The sequence below is a fragment of the Heterodontus francisci genome, chromosome 3 (genome assembly GCF_036365525.1).
Source record: "Heterodontus francisci isolate sHetFra1 chromosome 3, sHetFra1.hap1, whole genome shotgun sequence".
NCBI lineage: Eukaryota > Metazoa > Chordata > Chondrichthyes > Heterodontiformes > Heterodontidae > Heterodontus > Heterodontus francisci.
Window position 1 is genome coordinate 162,463,784 of NC_090373.1, and position 26,219 is coordinate 162,490,002.

The following is a 26,219-nucleotide window of genomic DNA, read 5'->3' on the forward strand; positions in this document are numbered from 1 at the left end:
ATGTACTTCTCTATGGGAGTGTCAAAGCCAATTTAAGTCAGCCAGGCTAGAAATCAAACCTTAGACCTACTGATCTTTATTATCCAATGCATTTTAAGATAAACAAGGAATTTATATCTTAATCGCTGTCGAGCACACCTCCGAGGGCAATTTTATAAGTAACACGAGGGCATTATCAATGACACCAAAGCAGATCAGGACAGTTGTGGTTAGATCTAGGTTTTGTGAAGTGGTGTCTTTTGTTTGCTCTTCTGCCAGCTCCCTCAAAATATTCCATGTTTAACTAGAGAAAGTGACTTAATCTTATTGACAGAGGCACAGCATTGGCATTCTGCGAGATTGGTTTGCCCTCTTCTCAACCATCCCTGTTCCCATCTCCCTTCTTAAGAGGTGAATTGTATTCTTAACGCTTCTTAAGTGACTTGACAAATCAACAATTATGAAAATTGAAAAACCTATTTTGGAAACATTGTTCTGTCTAAATCAACAGTAAGGCACCAATGATGAACTTGTGCTTAATATGAGTATACTCACCACCTTCTCAAAGGCAATTAGGGATGGGCAACAAATGCTGGCTTTGCCAACAACGCCCACATCCCGTGAAAGAATTTAAAAATAAAAAAGCACAACATGTATTTCTTGTTCACAGGAATAATTATTTTCATGGTGCTAAATTAAACTTTTGATACAAACTTGCTGTAGATTGAAATTCAACTACTTTCATCTCTAATATTTTATTCTCTTAAACTCTTTAATCTGTTTAATCTTTTGTAATACTTTTAATATTCTTTCTCCATGGCTGTCTTATTTTTTGGAAGTTGCCAAATCTAATTTTCTAATTGTCTATAATGGAATGAGAAAAGCCAACCCATCTCGTTTTATTATCATGTTTTCATGTGTCTCCAACTGAGTATTGTTTGCTTTAAGTCTTTGATGTAATCTTTTAATAATTTAATGGTGAACATTTTATGTGGCAAGGTAGCTTTGGAATTACCTATGAATATTTTTTCAAGTCTAAATTTGAAAAATCTCTTGTTCGGCAAATTAGGAGTACAGTTTGGCTACAGAGCTTTGTTAGCAGAATCCTGAGAGCATATTGCCGACCTGCCAGTGACTCTTATGAATTTGTAGAGAAATAACTTGAGCAGGCTGACTTTTACAAGCAGGGAACAGTCAGTCCACTCATATGTGGTCTTTGATACAAGTCTTTTAGTCTTACAATGTTAAGAGGAATTTGAAGAACAACAAAGCTACTACTTTGTGAATTGAAAATATTTTGTTTTAATTTTTATTTTTCCCCGTAGAGATACTTTCTCGTTGGGAGCAATCATGCAGAAACCAAATTCCGTGTTCTGAAAATAGACCGTACAGAACCAAAGGACTTGGTGGTTGTTGATGACCATGTAAGTACCATCAGACGGAATGTGAATGGTTGATTTTGTTTTGTTATGCACTGTTGTTCTCTAGTACAATTACAGGTACTTGCTCAGACTTGCAGAGTGAAAAGCAAAAATAATTTCATCTTCTCAATGTTGCCCATATCAGCAAAATTGTTCCAATTTCGCTCCACCATAGCCCACATAAGTAGGCTGCAAAGGGATATAGATAGCTTAAATGAGTGGGCAAAGATTTGACAAATGGAGTATAATGTGGAAAAATGTGAAATTGTCCATTTTGGCAGAAAGAATAAAAAAACTTCTTATCTAAATGGTGAGAGATTTCAGAGCTCTGAAGTTATGCTTCAGCTTTTCAGGGCAGTGGTGAGACCACATCTGGAGTACTGTGTACAGTATTGGTCTCCTTATTTAAGGAAGGATGTAAATGCATTGGAAGCAGTTCAGAGAAGGTTTACTTGACTAATAGCTGGAATGGGCGGGTTGTCATATGAGGAAAGGTTGGACAGGCTCGGCTTGTATCCACTGGAGTTTAGAAGAGTAAGGGGTGACTTGATTGAAACATATAAGATTCTGAGGGGTCTTGACAGGGTGGGTGTGGAAAGAATGTTTCCTTTTGTGGGATAATCTAGAACTGTTTAAAAATAAGGAATCACCCATTTAAGACAGAAATGAGGAGAATTTTTTTTGTTAGAGGGTCGTGAGCCTTTGGAACTCTCTTCCTCAAAAGGCAGTGGAAGCAGAGTCTTTGAATATTTTTAAGGCAGAGATAGATAGATTCTTGATAAGCAAGGGGGTAAAAGATTATTGGGGGTAGACAGGAATGTGGAGTTGAGGTTACATTCAGATCAGCCATAATCTTATTGAATGGCGGAGCAGGCTCAAGGGGCCGAGTGGCCTGCTCCTGCTCCCAATTCGGATGTTCATATCTGCATTGTCCTATATTTTCTCCCATGCTCTTACTGCCAACCTCCCACCTCTGCCTTCCATAAACACCAACTTGCTCATATTCTATCTTGCACTGAAATCCTGCAGACCTATCACTCTGCTCACTTGCATTTGGCTTCTGTCCTCTAACACATTGAATTTAAAATCCTTTTCTTCAAATCCTTCAATAGCTTTATAGCACCCTGCCCCCACAGCTTTCTAGTCTCTCATGCACACTTATTTAAAATAAAGAAATTTGCATTTATATTAGCCTTCCACAGCCTCAGGTCTTAAAGTGCTGTAAGTTCTTTCCTCCCAAGGATTTTACAAGCATGTCATGAATTTTGAGGATGTACATACATTGACATTTTTGCTTCGCTCTTTGACTTTGCAGCAAAGACAGCAGGCCAGCAACCTATTTTGAGAGCTATGAAAGTGTTGCTGTGGCATAGCTGCTGAGGTACATTAAGTCCTGAGCACGACCCTCCTTTCATTTATTTTATTTCTTTATTATCCCTATAATAAACTGCCTTATTGCACTTGGCATTTCTCAAATGATATAGTTAAAATTCAGAACTTGTGACCACTGGACTCACCCTTAGCCCTAACATTACTTGCTTCAGTCTGCTTTGTTTTTCATAATTAGATTAGAGATACAGCACTGAAACAGGCCCTTCGGCCCACCGAGTCTGTGCCGAACATCAACCACCCATTTTAATCATAATTTTGGAATTATCTTTAAAGTAGCAGTTATCGAGTATAATTTGATTAAACCCCAAAATCTTCAGTATACCAAAGATGACGAATGATATTGAGCAACAAAATTTCAAAAAGGAATTTTTTTAAAGGAATTAGACCTTGAAAGCTGATTCAGGAGTAGTAAGCTTAATAGCTTCATTCTGTGCCAAAATCTATGGGAGCTAAATTTGATGCAGTCGATTTTCATGTTTTTTTAAATCCATTGATGGGATGTGAGCATTGCTGGTAAGGCCAGCATTTGTTGTCCATCTCTCATTGCCCTCGCGAAGGTGGTGGTGAGCCGTCTTCACTGTCGTCTATGTGGTGCTGCTGACATAATGAACTGCCTGTTTCTGGCACATGTCCAAATTGGAAGGCCAAAGGATAATCTTAAATTGGTCCTCGGCCCTCATTGCCATAATTGGAGCAAGCTGCTGGATTGGTCACACCTCCAGAGGTAGATTGTCCATGTGGCCAGAAGGAATTTGAGTCTCCTGCCTGCAGCAGTCCTTAGGCAAATCCTGAGGTGAGGAAGGAAAATATTGCGGGGGTGGGGAGTGGGTCAAACATGGATTAATGGCTGCCTGAAGCAATTCCATGGAGCCAGAAGGGGCATTCGTGCTCCTTCTGGCTGCAAATCAAGGTAAATATGGGGAAAAATACATTTTTTCTGTGAGTGGCTGCTTTCAGCAATGTCTTTGAGGGCCCCTCATTGGGCTGCTTGTAGACTAGGAAATGGTAAGCAGAGCAAACTTGTCACCACTTTGCTGTGGGTGGTTGAGGATGAGTCATGAAATGGTGCATGACCCTCATTTGGGTATTGCAGTAGTGCCTGTGCTCATTCTGGTAGCCACTTGGGCCACAAAAAAAGGGCCCTGATAAATTTAGCAGCGGCTCGGGTGCATGCATAAATCGAGTGCGGGCCTTCTCACTGCTAAATTTGTCATTGTTGATCCCAATTTGTACCCGGGAAATGGGCACATGATTTTGAATTTCTGTCCTGATGATTCTAACATACTTATTTTATTTTGTTTTAGCATGTATACAATCAACAAGAAGTTCAGGAACTTTTGAATCGTCTTGATATGGGCAATCGAACTAAGATGGGCCAGAAGGGATTATCTGGGCTTTCACGAGCTGTATCCTCTTATGGCATTGTTGGTAAGAATTTGCAAAAAGCCTCTTCTGCTGTGACCTTGCTTGAAGAAGTTTTTAATCCTGTTTGTCATGAGATTATGTTACTACAACAACAACTGTTGCCAGTGGACCTAGTGCTGCTGACTAATGCTTGACCCTATATGCATTGCTATGTAAAGTTTTATGAGAGTTTTTTTTTAGTTTACCAATCTCCTGTTATACTCCAGAAAACTTGTTGAAGGATTATGCTGGAGCCAATCTTTACTCACTTTGTAAAATAAATGCAAGATTACAAACATGTAGCTGCTCACTCAAACCTTCACCTGGTTTCAGTAAGTGTCTCCTTACATATACTCAAGTAAGACCCTAATTAACACCTCTACCTGCATATGATTAAACACAATTAACATCTGTATCTGTGACCTCAGATATCACACTTGATATGCAAACTGTGACATTGGAACCTGATTGCCACAGATTTCATAGCCATAAAACAGCAGCAAATTAATGATTTTGGGATATACAGGGGAGCAATTGTCAAACACAAATTATGAAGTTCAGAGCCTACCAAACAAAAATGGTCATTCAAGTGGCAAGAAGCAGAAGGGAAAAAAATAAAATTCACAAGAAAATGATTCAACATGTCTACACAGTTCCTTTTTTGTTATGACCTTGAATTGTCTCCTAACAATTGCTTTTTTAAATCGGAGCCTGTTCTGAGAAACCTGAGGTTTGAGAGATGGAATTCCTCAAAACACCTGCCCTATCAGCTAAATAGAGGCCAACGAGATAGCAGATTGTATCTTCCAGAATACAGCAGTGTAGCGATCTGAACTCCAACTCTCAGCTTAAAGGAGCCTCCCCAGTGTCAAATAAATACTACTGTACTTGGATACTTTCTTTCTTTTGGGCCTCCTTATCTCGAGAGACAATGGATACGCGCCTGGAGGTGGTCAGTGGTTTGTGAAGCAGCGCCTGGAGTGGCTATAAAGGCCAATTCTGGAGTGACAGGCTCTTCCACAGGTGCTGCAGAGAAATTTGTTTGTTGGGGCTGTTGCACAGTAGGCTCTCCCCTTGCGCCTCTGTCTTTTTTCCTGCCAACTACTAAGTCTCTTCGACTCGCCACAATTTAGCCCTGTCTTTATGGCTGCCCGCCAGCTCTGGCGAATGCTGGCAACTGACTCCCACGACTTGTGATCAATGTCACACGATTTCATGTCGCGTTTGCAGACGTCTTTATAACGGAGACATGGACGGCCGGTGGGTCTGATACCAGTGGCGAGCTCGCTGTACAATGTGTCTTTGGGGATCCTGCCATCTTCCATGCGGCTCACATGGCCAAGCCATCTTGGATACTAATTTGACAGGAAGTGTAGTATACCAGGATTTTATAATTGGCAGTATAACTGACCATTTAGAAAACATGCTAGGGCTTGATTTTGCACTGTAAGCATAGTCTGTGTTATTGTATCTAGGTATTAGACTCATCATGCTAGTTTTCTTCTCCCTCTCCTGAAGGCAGTAAGGTGTAAGCTGACCTTGGTACCTCACTGAAGTGGCAATTCTTCATGAGGCCAATTAACCAGGGCAGGCACCATAGGTGTACTGCGTTTTTTTCCCCCTTACCTGATGTCTATTTACAAAGCTCCTGGATTGCAGTTAACAACCATGAGATCACATAGAAACAGGACTAAACCATCCAGCCCCTTATGAATATACCCCCTCGCATTCAATCCGATCATAGTTGATCCATTTAAGCAGCTTTGATCCATAACTCTTTATGACCCTACCTAACAAAAATCCCTGTCTTGAAAATTTCAATTGACCCAGTATCCACAGTCTTTTGAGGTGGGGACAGTGGGGGAAGAGTTCCAGATTTTCACTACTTTGTATATAAATGTGCTTCCTGGTTTCACAAAGGAAAGATGCTCCTAGGAAGTTGTGGTTCTTGGAGGGCAATCATTTCAGTCCCAAAACATCACAGCAGGAATTCCTCAGGGTAGTGTCCCAGGCCCAATCATCTTTAACTGCTTCATCAATGACCACCTCTGCACCGTGAGGTCAGAAGTGGGGATGTTCGCTGATGATTGCACTATGTTCAGCACCATTCATGACTCCTCAGATACTGAAGCAGTTCATGTCCAGATGCAACAAGATCGGGACAACATTCAGGCTTGGGCTGCTAAGTGGCAAGTAACATTCATGCCAGTCAATGACCATCTCAAACAAAAGAGAATTTAACCATCTCCCCTTGATGTTCAATGACATTACCATTGCTGAATTCCACCAACATCAACGTCCCCGGCGGTTACCATTGACCAGAAACTGAACTGGACCAGCCACATAAATACTATGGCTACAAGAGCAGGTCAGAGGCTAGGAATTCTGCAGCGAGTAACTCAGGTCCTGTCTCCCCAAATAAAAGCAAAATACTGCGGATGCTGGAAATCTGAAATAAAAACAAGAGATGCTGGAACCACTCAGCAGGTCTGGCAGCATCTGTGAAAAGAGAAGCAGAGTTAACTCTGCTTCTCTTTTCACAGATGCTGCTAGACCTGCTGAGTGGTTCCAGCATCTCTTGTTTTTATTCCTGTCTCCCCAAAGCCTTGCAAGGCACAAGTCAGGAGTGTGATGGAATACTCTCCACTTGCCTGGATGGGTGCAGCTCCAACAACACTCAAGAAGCTCGACACCATCCTGGACAAAGCAGTCTGCTTGATTGGCACCCCATTCACCACCTCAAGATTCGCTCCCTTTACCACTGACGCACAGTGGCAGCAGTGTGTACCATCTAAAAGATGCACTGTAGCAACTCACCAAGGCTTCTTCGACAGCACCTACCAAATTCCCGACCTCTACCACCTAGAAGGACATGGCAACAGATGCATGGGAACACCACCACCTGCAAGTTCCCCTCCAATCCACATACCATCCTGACTTGGAACTATATCGCTGTTCCTTCACATTTGCTGGGTCAAAATCCTGGAACTCCCTTCCTCACAGCACCGTTGCTGTACCTACACACCAAGGACTGCAGCGGTTCAAGAAGGCAGCTCACCATCACCACCATCTCAAGGGCAATTAGGGATGGGCACTAAATGCTGGCCTAGCAAGCGATGCCCACATCCCATGAACAAATAAAAAAAACTTAACATTAAAATTGTCGCCAATTATTCTGGATTTCCCCACCAGCGGACATGGTATCTCTATCTACCCAACCTAATCATTTTGTCATTTTAAACACTTAATAGATCAGTCCTCAACCTTCTAAACATAAGGAAAGACAAGCCAAGTTTGTGCAATCTGTCTTCATAATTTAACCCTTTAAGCCCTAGTATAATTCTGGTGAGTCTGTGCTGCTCCACTCAAGTCCCACTCCAAGGCCCATCATTCTTGACATGTTGTGCATGAAACTGAAGATGGTGCACCAGAAGATGGTGCCTGATCAGGCACCCTGTGCCCAATGGAGGGCTGCCCCGATGCCCCAACCACCCCAACGCCCAAGATGCCCCCCTGTCCACCCCCCCCCCCCCCACCCCAAACCACCCTTGTATCACCGGGGCCCAACTGATTGCCTCCAGTGAAGCCCAAAAACCTATCTGTTCTCCAGGGCTCCCCAACATCTTCCATCTTCAGCTGGGTTGCAATCCCAGCAGTGGCCACCACTCCCAGTGGCTCTCCTGGGACAGAGAGCTGCTGGCCCTCTGGCCGGCAACTCCATTAGGTGGGACTACCTGCCTCAATGAGGTGGAAGTTCCGCCTCAGACCAATTAAAGATTTGGGGACCGTAAAATGCGATCCAGATCCCCAGGCCAGGCAGAGGCGGGTTTGCCACTGACTTTGCTGTCGGTGGATAGCTCCCATCCGACGAGGGTAAAATTCAACCTATGGTCACCAAAGTTCTTTGTTCCTCCACAATTCCTAGTTTCTCACCATTAAGGGAATATTCTGATCTGTCTTGGATCACAATGGCTGGCCCAACACTTTACCACATTGGGGAAAAACTATGGCAAATAGAGTTCAATCATTTAATCTGTATGTCCCTTTGTAACTTCCTGCCTGCATCTGCACAGCTTGCTGTGCTTCTTCATTTAGTATCATCTGCAAACTTGGTATACAACATTCTGTTCCTTCATCCATGACATTGATATGTGGTGCAAAACTGAGACCCAGTGCCGAACCATGGGGAACTCTACTTATCACCTGTGTTTCCTTATCCTTACTGTATTTCCCACCACCCAACCAATTTCTAACATATGTCACAAGATTACTTTGAATTCTGTGCATTTCCATTAATTTTCTTTTCATTCTTCATGTATGCACCCTTCAGCCTTCACTGCTGATTACAGGGAACTAATGGAACTAATCTGTTCAAGTATAGCAATGTCCAAGCTGAAATCCGGTATCTTGGCACAGATGAGAGAGTGAATGTGTGATATTCCTCCTCTGTATGGCCCAATTCCATCCAGTGCCATGTTTTTCATCCACTGAGCCATCAAGAATTTTTATTTAGACTAAGATGCAGTAAAATGTGTCTTTACTTGATTTGATTTCTGTTGTAATACACAGCTCGCTCTGTTGAAGGCTATCAATTCATATTTTTCCCACAGGATTTGTCAGATTTTTGGAAGGATATTACATTGTATTGATAACTAAAAGAAGAAAAGTTGCAGATATTGGTGGCCATTCAATTTATAAAATAGAAGACATCAACATGGTCTACATTCCAAATGACTCAGTTCGAATTACCCATCCAGATGAAGCCAGGTAAGTGAGCACCAAACAATTTAGGACAAGAATAAGCTTTTTTTATTCATTTCATGGGATATGGGCATTGCTGGCAAGGCCAGCATTTGTTGCCCATCCCAAATTGCCCTTGAGAAGGTAAACTACCTTTTTGAACTGCTGCAGTCTGTCTGGTGCAGGTACACCCACAGTGCTGCTAGGGAGGGAGTTCTAGGATTTTCATCCAGCGACAGTACCGAAACAGCAATATATTTCAAGTCAGGATGGTGTGTAGCTTGGAGTCTTGTTTCCACGTGTCTGCTGCCCTTGTCCTTTTAGGCGGAAGAGGTCACGAGTTTGGAAGTTTCTGTCAAAGGAGCCATTGTGAGTTGTTGCAGTGGCATTCTTGTATATGGTACACATTCTTGCCACTATCACTGGTGGAGGGGGTGCCAGTCAAGTGGACTGCTTTGTCCTGGATGGTGTCAAGCTTCCTGAGTGGTGTTGGAGCTTCACCCATCCAGACGAGTTGGGAGTATTCCATCACATGGTGGGCAGGCATTGGGGAGACAGGAGGTGAGTGTCTCGCTGCAGAATTCCTATACTCAGACCTGCTCTTGTAGCCGTAACGTTTATGTGGCTGGTCCAGTTCAATTTCGAAAGACCGAGTGTACCCAGAAGGATAGTGTGGTTTCCATGCCAGCAGATCTACTGTGGATATGGTCTTCTCTTGTAGCTGGTGTAAGGAAAAGTGTAGGGAACAGAGTATACCCTTTAGCTTACTTTTTTGTAGATCTCACTAAGGCATTCGACACCATTAGCAGAGCAGGGCTGTAGAAGATTTTGGAAAAAACTGGCTGTCCACCGAAGCTCCTCAGTCTCATCCACTCCTTCCATGACGACATGCACTGCACTGTACAGTTTGATGGCTCCAATTCCAACAATTTTGGATTGAAGAATGGAGTGAAACAGGATTGTGTCCTAGCCCCCGCTCTGTTTGGTATCTTCTTCTCCATGCTCCTGACCTTCACCACCTTCCCTGCAGATATGGAAGGAGTCTACTTGCAGATGAGGTCAGACGGCAAGCTCTACAATCTATCAAGGTTGATATCAAAGACAAAAACACATCAGATCCTGATCAGACAACTACACTAATGCTGCGCTCGTAGCTCACAAGGTAACTACAAAGACTCATGGACTATCTCTCTCTCCCGTGCCTGTGCCTTTTTCTCCTTGACTATAAGCATCAAGAAAACAGTGGTCATGGGACAAGGTGTTCATAAGATCATAAGAACTAGGAGCAGGAGTAGGCCGTCCGGCCCCTCGAGCCTGCTCCGCCATTCAATAAGATCATGGCTGATCTTTTCGTGGACTCAGATCCACTTACCCGCGCTCTCACCGTATCCCTTAATTCCTTTATTGTTCAAAAAGATATCTACCTTAGCTTTAAAGATGTTTGCTGAAGAAGCGTCAACTACTTCACTGGGCAAGGAATTCCATAGATGAACAACCCTCTGGGTGAAGAAGTTCCTTCTTAATTCAGTCCTAAATCTGCTCCCTCTAATCTTGAAGCTATGCCCTCTTGTCCTAGCTTCACCTGCCAGTGGAAACATCCTCTCTACTTGTATCTTATCTATTCCCTTCATGATTTTATATGTTTCTATAAGATCTCCCCTCATTCTTCTGAACTCCAATGAATATAATCCCAATCTACTCAGTCTCTCCTCATAAGCCAACCCCCTCAACTCCGGAATCAACCTAGTGAACCTCCTCTGCACCCTCTCCAGTGCCAGTATATCCTTTCTCAAGAAAGGAGACCAAAACTGCACACAGTACTCCAGGTGCGGCCTCACCAGTACCTTTATACAGCTGCAACATAACCTCTCTGCTTTTAAACTTTAGCAATGAAGGACAAAATTCCGTTTGCCTTCCTAATTACTTGCTGTACCTGCAGACCAACCTTCTGCGATTCATGCACAAGGACACCTAGGTCCCTCTGCATAGCAGCATGCTGCAACTTTTTACCATTCAAGTAATAATCCTTTTTACTGTTACTCCTACCGAAATGAATGACTTCACATTTATTAACATTGTATTCCATCTGCCAGACCTTTGCCCACTCACTCAATGTATCTATGTTCCTCTGCAAAGTTTCACAGTCATCTGCACACTTTGCTCTGCCACTCATCTTAGTGTCATCTGCAAACTTTGACACCCTACACGTGGTCCCCAACTCCAAATCATCTATATAAATTGTAAATAATTGCGGTCCCAACACCGATCCCTGAGGCACACCACTAGTGACTGATTGATTGCCAACCAGAATAGCACTCATTTATCCCCACTCTCTGCTTCCTGTTAGTCAACTAATCCTCTATCCATGCTAATACTTTACCCCTGACTCCATGCATCCTTATCTTATGCAGCAGCCTCTTGTGCGGCACCTTGTCGAAGGCCTTTTGGAAATCTAGGTACACCACATCCACTGGGTCCCCATTGTCCACCTTGCTCATAATGTTATCATAGAATTCCAAAAGATTTGTCAAGCATGACCTGCCCTTCATGAACCCATGCTGTGTCTGCCCAACGGGACAATTTCTATCGAGATGCCCTGCTATTTCTTCCTTGATAATAGACTCAAGCATCTTCCCCACTACAGAGGTTAAGCTAACCGGTCTATAATTCCCCATCTTTTGTCTACCTCCCTTTTTAAACAGTGGCGTCACATCTGCTGTTTTCCAATCAACTGGGACTACCCCAGAGTCCAGCGAATTTTGGAAAATTACCATCAGTGCACCTGCTATTTCTCCCGCCATCTCTTTTAGTACCCTGGGATGCATTCCATCAGGGCCAGGAGACTTATCAATCCTTAGCTCCATTAGCTTGCCCAACACTACCTCTTCTGTAATAATGATTGTTTCCAGGTCCTCACCTATGGTCGTCTCTTTGTCAATTACTGGCATGTTATTAATGTCCTCCACTGTGAAGACCGATACAAAATATCTGTTCAATGCCTCGGCCATTTCATCATCTCCCATAACTAAATTCCCCTTCTCATCCTCTAAAGGACCAACGTTTACTTTAGCCACTCTTTTTCGTTTTATATATTTATAGAAACTTTTGCTATCTGTCTTTATATTCTGTGCTAGTTTTTTCTCATGTTCCATCTTACTTTTCTTTATAGCATCTCCGCCCCTGATTACACTAAACACACCACTGGAAGTGATTAGCACATTCTGCTACCTTGGGTCCACGATGACAGACAATCTGTCCCTTGATTCAGAGCTTGACACGCATAGGGAAAGCAGCTACCATCTTTGGCCGACTTGCGAAATACGCGTGAAATAACACCAAGCTGACCCTTGGGACCAAGCTCATGTTTATAAGGCCTGTGTTCTAAGCACCTTTCTGTATGGCTGTGAAACATGGGCGACTTACAGCTACCAGGAAAAGAAGCTCAATATTTTCCATCTTGGCTGTCTGCGGCGCATTATGGATATATCCTGGCAGGTCAGAATTACAAATGTGGCAGTCCTCTCAAAGGCAGAGCTCCCAAGTGTGTCGGCACTAATCAAACAGGAGGTGGTTTGGACATGTCCACAGTTTGGAAGACAGTCGCATACCCAAAGACCTTCTGTATGGTGAGGTAGCCAGGACCAGACAACCAGTGGGGTGTGTTCTGTTGTAGTTGCTCGATCTGCTAAGGGTGCTATCATTCACATTTTGCCTGTCTTTAATCCTTTCATTGTATTGACACCTGCATCCGGTATCAGGACTATTTTGAAATTTGTCCTCATTTGAATCTTCTATTCATTGTGTCACTGTGGACTGTCTCATTTGTTCGATGAAGGCCTGAAGGACATAACCCAGGAATTTTTCTAAGGTAGCAAACATCTGATCCAACAGGATCTCCTCCTCTGAGAACCAGTCATCAGTTAGAACTAGTTGCCTATCTATATGAGCCACCTTAGCACAAATCCAGTAATTATAGATCGTACCAATCCAGGATCCCCAAATTGAATTTCATCAATCTTTTATACAATCTGTTAAAGTTCATGATGTATTCTTGCATGAAATGACTATCTGTGTTTAGAAATCTGTCAAATTCTGATCATGCCTCGTAGTTGTTTAATAGATCATCTTTCTTGTAGATTTCATCCAAGGACCGTCATAGACGGTCCAAACCTTCATTATCCAACCAACTGGCATCCATCTCGCACAACGCTTCACTTTTGGTTTTACTTCATGCATGAAGCGACAAACCCAAGGCCCTACCTTGTATTCTCTTTGATAGGGACATAACACGTGTCCAAATATCTACTTCATTCTTCCACTAGTCATGTGGTTCAGACTCAGAGGGTAATCATACGCTGACAATTGACACTTTTAGCCATTTTCCATAATGGCCACTAGGATTTTAGTTTTCTGTCTGAAAATCTTTAGGCAACCATCCTCTGTTACCATGTTAAACTACAAAAAGTCAGGTGCTGAAAGATAGAACTTGATGCAATCTTTACACATTTTTATAATCATTTATTTACAGAGAAGCACAGTACAAGCATGCACCTTCTAACTTAACCATAGTTTATCTGTTCCTATTCATAGGAGCACGAGTGAATCCCCAGTTAATGCCCACCACCTGCATGCAGTGAAATACAATTAATAATTAACAGCTCTGGAGGCTGTTTGACTCATTCTGACTGGCCAGCTCTCTGTTCAATAATGGAAAATAAATCACACTGTCATTTATCTTGTACCCATAAATCTTGTATTGTCCCTTGTTCCAAATATTATATTCATGATCCATTACACTCCTTTGACAACTACTGATTGTAAGACTAGTTATTTTTGCTTTATTCTCTTTCTTGGAAGTAAGTACCATGTCAGCTTGTTCCCAATTCAATGGGATCTCCCTATGATAACTATACATGATAAATAGATTTGATGTCTAGTTTTGCATAGCAACCTCTCTATGTATACAGCATCTGGACATTTATTGGTGCTGAGTCTTTTAAACCACCAAGGACATTAGTGAAACTGATGGGAAATTCACTTTAGCTGATCAGTTAGGAATATTCTGTCTCCTTTTCATTACTATCCCTGAATGTTCAAGTATAAGATCAGTAAAGTTAGATATTTAATTTTTTTTCTAGGTATGCGAGAATTTTCCAGAGTGTGGATCTCTCCAGCAATTTTTATTTTAGGTAAGCCATTGCTTTTGTTTGTGATTTACATGTTTAAATGGATATTGCAAATTGTTTTCATTCTAGTGTCCTCGATATTCCAAAGGAATAATGTTAACGTTGAGTCACAAGGAAAGCAGCTTTTAACATTTTTGTTGATGAGGTGCTCATAGTTCCTTCCTCTCTATAAATGTATCTCTCCTGGGCCAGTACACAATTGATTTTCCTATTGGACTTTTACTCCTCCTGCCATTGTTCATGATTTTTTAATAGTGTTTCGCCTTGCAAATACTGCTGTTTTTGTTGTGGGGAGTTAAATAATTTGGTAGTTGTATTCTAATACTACATTTCAAATATTGTAGTAGGTGTATTTTGATTAATAACTATGGCAGGTGCCGATTGAGCATGAAATGAATCTGTGCTGGATATGCCTGAACCTTCCAGCTTCTAATGGCTGGAACTGTCTCCAGTGGTCTAAGAAGATGTAGCATGATGGAATGTTGCTACAGGAGTCAGATAAGTTAACTGGTAGCCTTTTGACACGAACCTAGTTCTACAGGAGTGAAAAGCCGGTACCTGAACGATCTAAACACCTCCATCCCGCTCCCTCTCCCGCAAGAAATAGCTCTGATTTAAAATCAATGATCCTGATACTGAACAAGTGTGCAGGGCCCCTAATTGCAATAGTAGCTCAGCTTCAATGCCTGCTGGCCCTAGATGGTTGCTACTTACTCAGCTTTTGGTGCATCATCTTTATTGTCATTATTATCTTGCAGGTGGTTCTTATATCCTCTGGCCCAATTTTTCCAAATGTTTTTGAGAAGTCATTGGATAACATTACTGTTGGTGCTAAACCCAAATTGTTGGTATTTCTCTGACCTTTCCGTAAGCTCATTTAAGCCCCAACAGTGAATAAGGGGACAAGCTTTAATCCCTTTTGTGTCTCTCTCTTTTCTCACCTCCCACTGCATTGAATGGGATCAAGTATTCAGAGAAAGCAGTACTTCATCCACATTAAAATTATTTGGATTCTAGAAGTATGAAATACTTTATTGCTAACTATCCCCTCTGTAATTACATTGCCCCTTACATAAATATTGTTTAGAGTAATTCACTTCCATGTTAAATCTTCAGTGGCTCAAGGTATTGCTTCTGACAATATCATTTGTTCAAATGTGACTACAGCAGAACAGTCCTGATGAAAGATCACAGACCTGAAACCTTAACTCTGTTTCTCTCTCCACAGATGCTGCCAGACCAGCTGAGTATTTCCAGTGTTACGACTGAGGCAGGAGGAGTGCACTGTTAATTCAGTCCCACTTCTCCACAGGTCACAGCATATCAATAAATTTTCCCACTTATCGAAACAGCCGATTAGATACTCTATTTGTCCCCAGAATAAAGCACACCAACTAGGTTTCTTTAATCAACAACAAAATGAACCGTTTATTATAAAACCAAGTCTTAACCAATAATTAAGTAAATCTATAGATGAATTGAGATATTAAAGCTCCTTATTTTTTTCCCTAGCCCTCATGCACACGCACATACATCCAAGAACCGGTTAACCGGGAAAAAAAGGATTTTTGTTTACAGCTGTTTCAAAGGAATGAAATGAATAATAAAATCTTAGACTGTAATGATCTGAAAGGAAGTTCTTTGGTTTGGCTATGTGTCCCAAAGTCGAATAGTTGGATGCCACTCGAAGTCTTTCTAGGCGAGGTTGAAGAACAGCCTGTGATGGGTCGGCGTTCAAAGAAGTTCAACAGTAGAAAACTTCACATAGGTCTGCCATCAGGGGTGTAGCAACAGGTGTCAGTTCTCATTCGATGCAAAAGTCCTTTTTTAAAAAAAAAAATGCAAGATTTCTGCAAATTCAGGGTTTCTTCAAAAATGCAGGAGGCAACAGTACCACTTCATACAAGCTTTTGTTTTTCCAGAGCAAGGATTCTTTACAGAGGTAATATTTTTCTGGTTCTTCTTCTGATCTCCTGGCAGGTCCAAATCAAATTCTAATTGCCTGCTTTTGCCCAAATCCACATCCTTTTAAAGTTCAAAAATTAAACCAAAATCTTCCAGAAACAAGTCACATGCCAAGTCATACATTCTCTCTCATCACAACAGAGGGTGGCTGTTAGGTCAAACTCCCTGCTGGTTTCCTTGAAATTACCTACTTTCCAGTCCTTGTTTACCAGTTCAACTTTTGTTGAACTTCCTTTCAAAACATCCATAAAGTTCAGCTATCTCCAGATGTCTCAATGTCCACTGAAATCCTTTTCGGTTTTTAACAATATAGAATCCCAAGTTTTAATACTAAAAAAAAAATGGAAATCCTCATAACATAGCACTGTTTGTTTTTATTTGAGTTATCCCAGTGCCCTGGCCAATATTTATTCCTCAATCAAAATCACAAAAACAGATTATCTGGTGTTTGTGGGAACTTGCTGTGCACAATTTAGCTACTGCGTTTACTCCATTACAGCAGTGACTACGCTTCGAAAGTAGAACATAGAACAGTACAGCACAGTACAGGCCCTTCGGCCCACGATGTTGTGCCGAACCTTTAACCTACTCTAAGATCAAACTAACTACCTACCCTTCATTCTACTATCATCCATGTACCTATCCAAGAGTCACTTAAATGCCCCTAATGTATCTGCTTCTACTACCACCGCTGGCAGTGCATTCCACGCACCCACCACTCTCTGTGTAAAGAACCTACCTCTGACGTCTCCCCGAAACCTTCCTCCAATCACCTTAAAATTATGCCCCCTGGTGATAGCCCTTTCCGCCCTGGGAAAAAGTCTCTGGCTATCCACTCTATCTATGCCTCTCATCATCTTGTAACCCTCTATCAAGTCACCTCTCATCCTTCTTCGCTCCAGTGAGAAAAGCCCCAGCTCCCTCAATCTTTCTTCGTAGGACATGCCCTCCAGTCCAGGCAGCATCCTGGTAAATCTCCGCTGCACCCTCTCTAAAGCTTCCACATCCTTCCTATAATGAGGCGACCAGAACTGAACACAATATTCCAAGTGTGGTCGAACCAGGGCCTTATAGAGCTGCAGCATAACCTCGTGGCTCTGTTAATGAAAGCCAACACACCATACGCCTTCTTAACAACCCTATCAACTTGGGTGGCAACTTTGAGCGATTTATGGACATGGACCCCAAGATCCCTCTGTTCCTCCACACTACCAGGAATCCTGCCTTTAAGCCTGTATTCCGCATTCGAATTCGACCTTCCAAAATGAATCACTTCACACTTTTCCAGGTTGAACTCCATCTGCCACTTCTCAGCCCAGCTCTGTATCCTGTCAATGTCCCGTTGCAACCTACAACAGCCTTCCACACACTCCACAACTCCAGCAACCTTCGTGTCATCGGCAAACTTGCTAACCCAGCCTTTCACTTCCTCATCCAAGTCATTTATAAAAATCACAAAGAGCAGAGGTCCCAGAACAGATCCTTGTGGAAAACCACTGGTCACCGAGCTCCATGCTGAATACTTTCCATCTACTACCACCCTCTGACTTTTATGGGCCAGCCAATTTTGTATCCAGACAGCCAACTTTCCCTGAATCCCATGCCTTCTTACTTTCTGAATGAGTCTACCATGGGGAACCTTATCAAACGCCTTGCTAAAATCCATATACACCACATCCACTGCTCTTCCTTCATCAATGTGTTTTGTCACATCTTCAAAGAATTCAATAAGGCTTGTGAGGCATGACCTGCCCCTCACAAAGCCATGCTGACTGTCTCTAATCAAACCATGCTTTTCCAAATAATCATAAATCCTGTCTCTCCGAATCCTCTCCAATAATTTGCCCACTACTGACGTAAGACTGACTGGTCTATAATTCCCAGGGTTATCCTTATTCCCTTTCTTGAACAAGGAAACAACATTTGCCACCCTCCAATCATCTGGCACTACTCCAGTGGACAGTGAAGACGCAAAGATCATCGCCAAAGGTGCAGCAATCTCTTCCCTCGCTTCCCGTAATATCCTTGGGTATATCCCCTCTGGCCCCGGGGACTTATCTGTCCTCATATCATTCAAAATTTCCAGCACATCCTCCCTCTTAACCTCAGCCTGTTCCACGCTGTCCTCACAAACGACCAGGTCTCTCTCACTAGTGAATACTGAAGCAAAGTATTCATTTAGGACCTCCCCTACCTCCTCCGACTCCAGGCACAAGTTCCCTCCACTAACCCTGATCGGCCCTACCCTCACTCTGGCCTCTTGTTCCTCACATGTGTAGAACGTCTTGGGATTTTCCTTAATCCTACCCGCCAAGACTTTTTCATGTCCCCTTCTAGCTCTCCTAAGTCCATTCTTCAGTTCCTTCCTGGCTACCTTGTAACCCTCTAGAGCCCTGTCTGATGCTTGCTTCCTCAACCTTAAGTAAGCTTCCTTCTTCCTCTTGACTAGCTGTTCCACATCTCTTGTCATCCAAGGTTCCTTCACCCTACCATCCCTTCCCTGCCTCATTGGGACAAACCTAACCAGCAGTCGCAGCAAGTGCTCCCTAAACAACCTCCACATTTCTGTCGTGCATTTCCCTGAGAACATCTGTTCCCAATTTATGCTCCCCAGTTCCTGCCTAATAGCATTGTAATTCCCCCTACCTCAATTAAATATTTTTCCATCCCGTCTGCTCCTGTCCCTCTGTATGACTATAGTAAAGGTCAGGGAGTTGTGATCGCCATCAACGAAATGCTCTCCCACCGATAGATCTGCCACCTGGTCTGGTTCGTTGCCAAGCACCAAGTCCAACATAGTCTGCCCTCTAGTCGGCCTATCTACATATTGAGTCAGGAAACCTTCCTGGACACACCTGACAAAAACTGCTCCATCCAAACTATTTGCACTTCATTAGCTGTAAGGCACTTTGAGACATCCGGTGGTCATGAAAAGCAATAATATAAATATAAGTCTTTGTCTCTAAATCACAAATCGTGTATGATTATCAGATTGGACTGGCTGCTTCCTCTATATAATCATATCCACAGACCTCATCCTAAATTTTTGAAAATGTAATTAGATGTTATCATTCCATCTTTCCATCCCATATATGAGTGTAGTGTAGGTTTTAATCATGTAAATGCCAAAAAGCTTTGATCTAAATCTTGGGCAGGACCAAGTCTATTTGCAAGGCCACACAACTCTTTTAGGTCTGCCATTTCTAGGCACAGGTTAGTAAAATAACACATTGAATGTAATGTGAATTGTGTAGACCATTTCACTACATCTGCTTCTGCACCTTGGATTAATTCACATTATTCAGGACAGCCATTTTGGGTCACCGTCATATATTTAACAAATTCTGGCTACTAAATCTAAACACTTAACTAAAATAGGTGATAATCTATTTGCTGTATTAATTCTCAATTTTTGTGAAAATCATGAAATTGACCTCCATCACTATTGGGCTTGGTTGTCTCGACATAGGGAGGACACTGAAATTAAGAAAGTTTTAGTTACCTGTCTTATGGGATTGTCTTATTTGCTTGAATGCAAATATGCACCCCATCCTTTGCAAGACTAGATAAGAATGTATATAGTTACGTCTTGCAAAAAGAAACTACTTAACAGCCTGATGAGCATTTTTTATGCAGTTACATGGCCACTGTTCCAACATTACAAACTACCTGTATTCTCTCCATTGGCCATATGGAGTTATTTCTGTGGTATTTATGGTCTACTTCAATTGGAAGGTTAAAGGAAACGATTTTGTTTGTTACGAGAAACTGCAACCATTTTTTAATATGTTACATAGATGCATTGTTTGTCTCTGAAAAGAAACTATGATACCAGTGTTGCTTTATTTCTTTGCTATAGTTATAGCTATGATCTGACTCATTCACTTCAGTTCAATTTAACACTGTTGAAAATGCCCAGCGAAGGATTAAAAAGTGAAACCATTCGACATGGTCGGCAGGAAAGCTTCGACATCTTTGAGGATGAGGGTGTCGTCACACAGGCTGGAAGTGGTGAGCATTAATCATGATAGGTGCAGGTAGTTTGTTGAAGGATAGTATAAGTTAGACAATAGAAAGATGTGCATCATTGGCTGCACCTTTTCTCTTTTGGTTACTATGCAGTTGCCCTTTTTCATAGAGTAGTGTAGGCTAATAGAACATAATTTAACCTAATTATGCTTCCAGATTTAATTGCATGTTCACATTGAAAATAGCTGAAAAGTATTCACTGTGATGCACAGAGTTCCCACTAGATCTATTTACATCAAGTAGAACAATTTTAAATTAAAACTATTTATAATGAAGAATGACTATAACACATTTTTACACCTGTCACTGTCAGATTTAATATTTAGCTTTGAAATTTGTGTTACAAAAGTTATGTAATTGAAATCTGTTGCTTTATAATTATTGACAAAACCAGCTCATTGTTTGAGTCAGGACTTCTTTGGGGAGCTCTGAGTAGTAGCTAAATGTTTTAAGGGATGAGCACTGGCTCTGCTGTTTCATCTCCAAGTAAATGTTACAGAGCAGTGTGGGCACAGAGCTGGGAACAGATCATTTGCCTATATTTGTAAACACTATGTCCAGAAAGACACTAGCTTCTGTTTATTTTCCTTCCCCTCACTACAAAACAAAGCATGGTATCCAACTGCTTCTTAAATTATTCCAGTACTTTTGTATCCATTACTTTACGCAGAAGTTCATTCCATGTATTGATTATTCTGTGAAAAAGAAATTAATTTCAACCTGCCTCTCCTTACCTTATTTATGCAGTATTAAGTCCAGAAGATTCCCTACCCTTCTTAACTTCATCCTTCATTATTTCAACTGCATTCATGGAGTACTTGCATCATTCCTGTTTTTCCTTCATGTTTGCTGTATTTTTCACTTTTTTTTTATTCTTTCATGGGATGTAGGCATCTCTGGCTAGGACAGCATTTATTGTCCCTCCCTAATTGCCCTTGAGAAAGTGGTGGTGAGCCACCTTCTTGAACTGCTGCAATCACCCACCATGCTGTTAAGGAGTTCCAGGATTTTGACCAAGTGACAGTGAAGGAATGGCAGTATAGTTCCAAGTCAGGATGGTGTGTGGCTTGGAGGGGAACTTGCAGGTGCTGGTGTTCCCATACATCTGCTGCCCTTATCCTTCTAGGTGGTAGACGCAGGGGGTTTGGAAGGTGCTGTCGAAGGAGCCTTGGTGAGTTGCTGCAGTGCATCTTGTAGATGGTACACACTGCTGCCACTGTGCTTTGGTGGTGGTGGATGGGGTGCCAATCAAGCAGGCTGCATTGTCCTGGATGATGTTGAGCTTCTTGAGTGTTGGAACTGCACTCATCCAGGCAAGTGGCAAATATTCTGTCACACTCCGGACTTGTACCTTGTAAATGGTAGAGAGGCTTTGGACAGACAGGAGATGAGTTACTCGCTGCAGAATTCCCAGCCTCTGACCTGCTTTTGTAGCAACAGTACTTATAAGGCTGGTCCAGTTCAATTTCTGGTCAATGGTAACCCCCAGGATGTTGACAGTAGGGGATTCAGCAATCGTAATGCCGTTGAATATCAAGGGGAGTTGGTTGGATTCTCTCTTATTGGAGATGGTCATTGCCTGGCACTTGTGTGGCAAGAATGTAACTTGGTACTTATCAGCCCAAGCCTGAATGTTGTCCAAGTCATGTTGCATATGGACACAGACTGCTACAGTATCTGAAGAGTCACGAATGGTGCTGAACATTGTGCAATCATCAGCGAACATCCCCACTTCTGACCTTATGATGGAGGGAAGATCATTGATGAAGCAGCCAAAGATGGTTGGGCCTAGGACATTACCCTGAGGAGCTCCTGCAGTGATGTCCTGGGACTGAGATGATTGACTTCCAACGACCACAATCATTTTCCTTTGTGCTAGGTATGACTCCAACCAGTGGATAGTTTTCCCCCTAATTCCCATTGACTCCAGTTTTGCCAAGGGCAGTCACTCTCACCTCACCTCACCTCTTGAGTTCAGCTCTTTTGTCCATGTTTGGACCAAAGCTGTAATGAGGTCAGGTGCTGAGTGGCCCTGGCAGAACTCAAACTGAGCGTCAGTGAATAGGTTTATTGCTGAGTAAGTGCCGCTTGCTAGCACTATCGACGACACCTTCTATCACTTTACTAATGATCGAGAGTAGTCTGATGGGGCAGCAGCTGGCCGGGTTGTGATTTGTCCTTCTTGTGGATAGGACATACCTGGGCAATTTTCCACATTGTCGGGCAGATGCCGGTGTTGTAGCTGTGTTGGAACAGCTTGGCTGGGGCGTGGCCAGTTCCGAAGCACAAGTCTTCAGTATTATTGCCAGAATGTTGTCAGGAGCCTTTCCTGTATCCAGTGTCTTTTGCCATTTCTTAATATCATGTGGAGTGAATCGGATTGGCTGAAGACTGGCATCTGTGATGCTGGGGACCTCAGGAGGAGGCTGAGATGGATCATCCATTTGGCACTTCTGGCTGAAGATTGTTACATATGTTTCAATCTTGTCTTTTGCACTGATGTGATGGGCTCCCCCATCATTGAGGATGGGGATAATCGTGGAGCCGCCTCCTCCGCCTGTTAGTTGTTTAATTATCCACCGCCATTCACGACTGGATGCTAAGTTAAACTTAATCTGCCAATTAACCTGCCCCTGTTCATAGAATCAAAGGAAAATTATGGCGCAGAAGGAGGCCATTCAGCCCATTGTGTCCATGCCAGATGAAAAACTAGCCGCCCAATCTAATCCCACTTTCCAGCACCTGGTCCATAGCCTTGCTAGTTCCAGCACTTCAGGTGCAGGTCCAATTACCTTTTTAAAAGAATTGCCTCCACCACCTTCCTGGCAGTGAATTCCAGACACCCACCACCCTCTGGGTGAAAAGGTTTTTCCTCCTGTCCCTTCTAATCCTTCTATCAATCACCTTAAATCTGTGCCCCCTGGTAATTGACCTCTCCGCTAGGGGAAACAGGTCCTTCCTGTCTACTCTATCTAGGCCCCTCGTAATATTGTACACCTCAATTAAGTCACCCCTCAGCCTCCTCTGTTCTAAGGAAAACAACCCAAGCCTATCCAATTTTTCCTTATAGCTGCAACTTTTGAGCCCTGGCAACATTCTTGTAAATCTCCTCTGTACTCTCTCCAGACCAATTATGTATTTTCTGTAATTTGGTGACCAGAACTGTACACAGTACTCCAACTGTGGCCTAACCAGAATTTTATACAGTTCCAGCAATACATCCCTGCTTTTGAATTCTATACCTCGGCCAATAAAGGAAAGCATACCATATGCCTTCACCCCTCTATTTACTTGTGTTGCCACCTTCAGGGGCCTGTGGACATGCACTCCAAGGTCTCTCACTTCTTCTACCCCTCTCAATATCCTCCCGTTCATTGTATATTCCGTTGCTTTATTTGCCCTTCCCAAATGCATTACCTCACACTTATCTGGATTGAATTCCATTTGCCACTTTTCTGCCCACTCAACTAAACCATTGATATCATTCTGGAGTCTGCAGCTATCCTCTTCACTATCAACTACACGGCCAATTTTTGTGTCATTAGCAAATTTCCCAATCATGCCTCCCACATTTAAGTCCAAATCATTAATATATACCACAAACAGCAAGGGACCCAACACTGAGCCCTGTGGAACGCCAATGTAAACCGCTTTCCATTCACAGAAACATCCATCAACTACTACTGTTTGTTTCCTGTCCCTGAGCCAGTTCTGGATCCAACCTGCCACATTCTTCTGTATCCCATGGGCTTTCATTTTACTGACCAGTCTGCCATGTGGGACCTTGTCAAATGCCTTACTAAAAATCCATGTAGACCACATCCACTGCACTACCCTCATCAATCCTTCTTGTTGCTTCCTCAAAAAAACTCAATCAAGTTAGTAAGACATGACCTTTCCTTAACAAATCCATGCTGACTATCCCTGATTAATCCGTTCCTTTCTTCAGTGGCAGTTTATCCTGTCCCTCAGAATAGATTCTAACGATTTACCTAGCACTGAGGTCAGACTGACCGGCCTATAATTATTTGGCCTATCCCTCGCACCCTTTTTAAAACAATGGGGTACCTCTCCTGTATGTAGTGAGGATTTGAAGATGATCCTCAGCACATCCGCTATTTCCTCGCTGGCTTCCTTTAACAACCTGGGATGCAATCCATCCGGCCCTGGTGATTTATCCACTTTCAAGGATGTAAGACCCTGTAGTACTTCCTCTCTCATTATGCTTATCGTATCTAATATTTCACGCTCTTTATCTACAATGTCTACATCAACCCTCTCCTTTGTCAAGACAGAGACAAAGTACTCATTAAGAACCCTGCCCACATCTTCTGCATCCACGTATAAGTTCCCTTGTACATCTCTGATGGACCCTACCCGTTTCTTAGTTATCCTTTTGCTCTTAATGTACTGATAAAATATCTCCGGGTTTTCCTTGACTTTACCTGCCAATAATTTTTCATGTCCTCTCTTTGCTTTTCTGATTACCTTTTTTACTTCACCCCTGCACTTTCTATACTCCTCTCGGCTTCCTAAAGTATTATTTTTTTTATGATCGTCATAAGCTTTCTTTTTCTGCTTTAACTTACCCTGTAAGCTTCTAGATAACCAGGGGGCTCTAGATTTGGCAGTACTACTCTTTATCTTTGTGGGGACATGCCTACACTGTGTCTGTAAAATCTCACTTTTGAATGCCTCCCACTGGTTTGCCACTGATTTTCCTTCAAGTAGCTGTGTCCAGTCCACTTTCGCCAGGTCACCTCTCAGCTTCTTAAAATTTGCCTTCCCCCTGTTTAGAACTTTTACTCCTGTTTTATCTTTCTCCTTTTCCATGATTATGCTAAAACTTACTGTATTATGGTCACTATCTCCAAAATGGTCACCTACTGTTACTTCCTCCACTTGCCCAGCTTCATTACCGAAGACTAAATCTAGAATTGCTCCCCCTCTCATTGGGCTTGTTACGTGCTGGCTAAAAAGTTCTCTTGAACACAGTTCAAGAATTTTGTCCCCTCTGTGCCCTTCACACTGTTTGTACCCCAGTTGATATTGGAGTGGTTGAAATCCCCAACGATTATTACCTTATAGTTTTTGCACTCATAAATTTGCCTACGTATCTGTTCTTCTATCTCCCTCTCACTATTCGGGGGTCTATAGTACACTCCCAGTAGTGTGGCTGCCCCTTTATTTCTGAGCTCCACCCATATGGCCTCATTTGATGATTCATTTAGCATATCATCCCTCCTCAAAGTTGTTATTGATTCCTTAACTAATAATGCTACACCCTGTCCTTTTTTTTATATCCCTCTCTATCCTGCCTGAAAACTCTATATCCAGGGATGTTGAGTTGGCATTCTTGCCTCTCCTTAGGCTGTTTCTGTTATAGCAATGATATCATGTTGCCCCTCAGCTCATTGGCTTTATTTATTATACTCCTTGCATTTAAATAAATACCCTCTAACACTGCCAAATTCCTGTGCTGCACACTTTTTAACCTTTGCTTCTTCTGTCTTTCAGAGTCAGTCACTAATTTTCTGCCTCCTGTTCCCTGCCTGAAATTGTCCTATTTAAGACTGTGCTCAGGTTCCCATCCCCAACAGCACTAGCACACCTTCCCGCAAGGATATTTGTCCCAGTCCTGTTCAGGCGCAGACCATCCGGCTTATACAGTTCCCACCTTCTCCAGAACCGGTCCCAATGCCCCAGAAATCTGAAGCCCTCCCTACTGCACCATCTCTCCAGCCACACATTCATCAAGCTAATGTACCCGCCTCAAGCACTATCAACAAAAAACTGACCACATTCATCTTTTTTGTTTATTTGCTCATGGAATGTGGACTTTGCTGGCAAAGCCACCATTTGTTGGTCATTGCTAATTGCCCTTGAGAAGGTGGTGAGCTGCCTTCTTGAACGGCTGTTGTCCATCTGGTGTAGGGGCACCCAGAGTGCTGTTAGGGAGGGAGTTCCAGTTTTTTGATCCAGTGGCAGTGAAGGAATGGCGATATAGTTCCAAGTCAGGATGGTGTGTGGCTTGGAGGGCAATTTGCAAATGGTTGATGGACCTGCACTCATCCAGGCAAGTGGAGAGTATTCCATCACACTC

General features: G+C 42.6%; 1 protein-coding gene across 3 annotated transcripts in view; it reads left to right on the forward strand.

The window, feature by feature from the left end:
- fig4a (FIG4 phosphoinositide 5-phosphatase a) overlaps positions 1–26,219 on the forward strand; it is a 133,569-nt gene that overhangs the window by 19,646 nt on the left and 87,704 nt on the right. For all 3 annotated transcript variants that reach the window (XM_068027266.1, XM_068027260.1, XM_068027272.1), the window contains exons 3-7: positions 1,305–1,403; positions 4,097–4,220; positions 8,807–8,963; positions 14,075–14,125; positions 19,947–20,098. In XM_068027266.1, the coding sequence (XP_067883367.1) occupies positions 1,305–1,403; positions 4,097–4,220; positions 8,807–8,963; positions 14,075–14,125; positions 19,947–20,098 (583 nt within the window). The remainder of the gene's footprint in view (positions 1–1,304; positions 1,404–4,096; positions 4,221–8,806; positions 8,964–14,074; positions 14,126–19,946; positions 20,099–26,219) is intronic.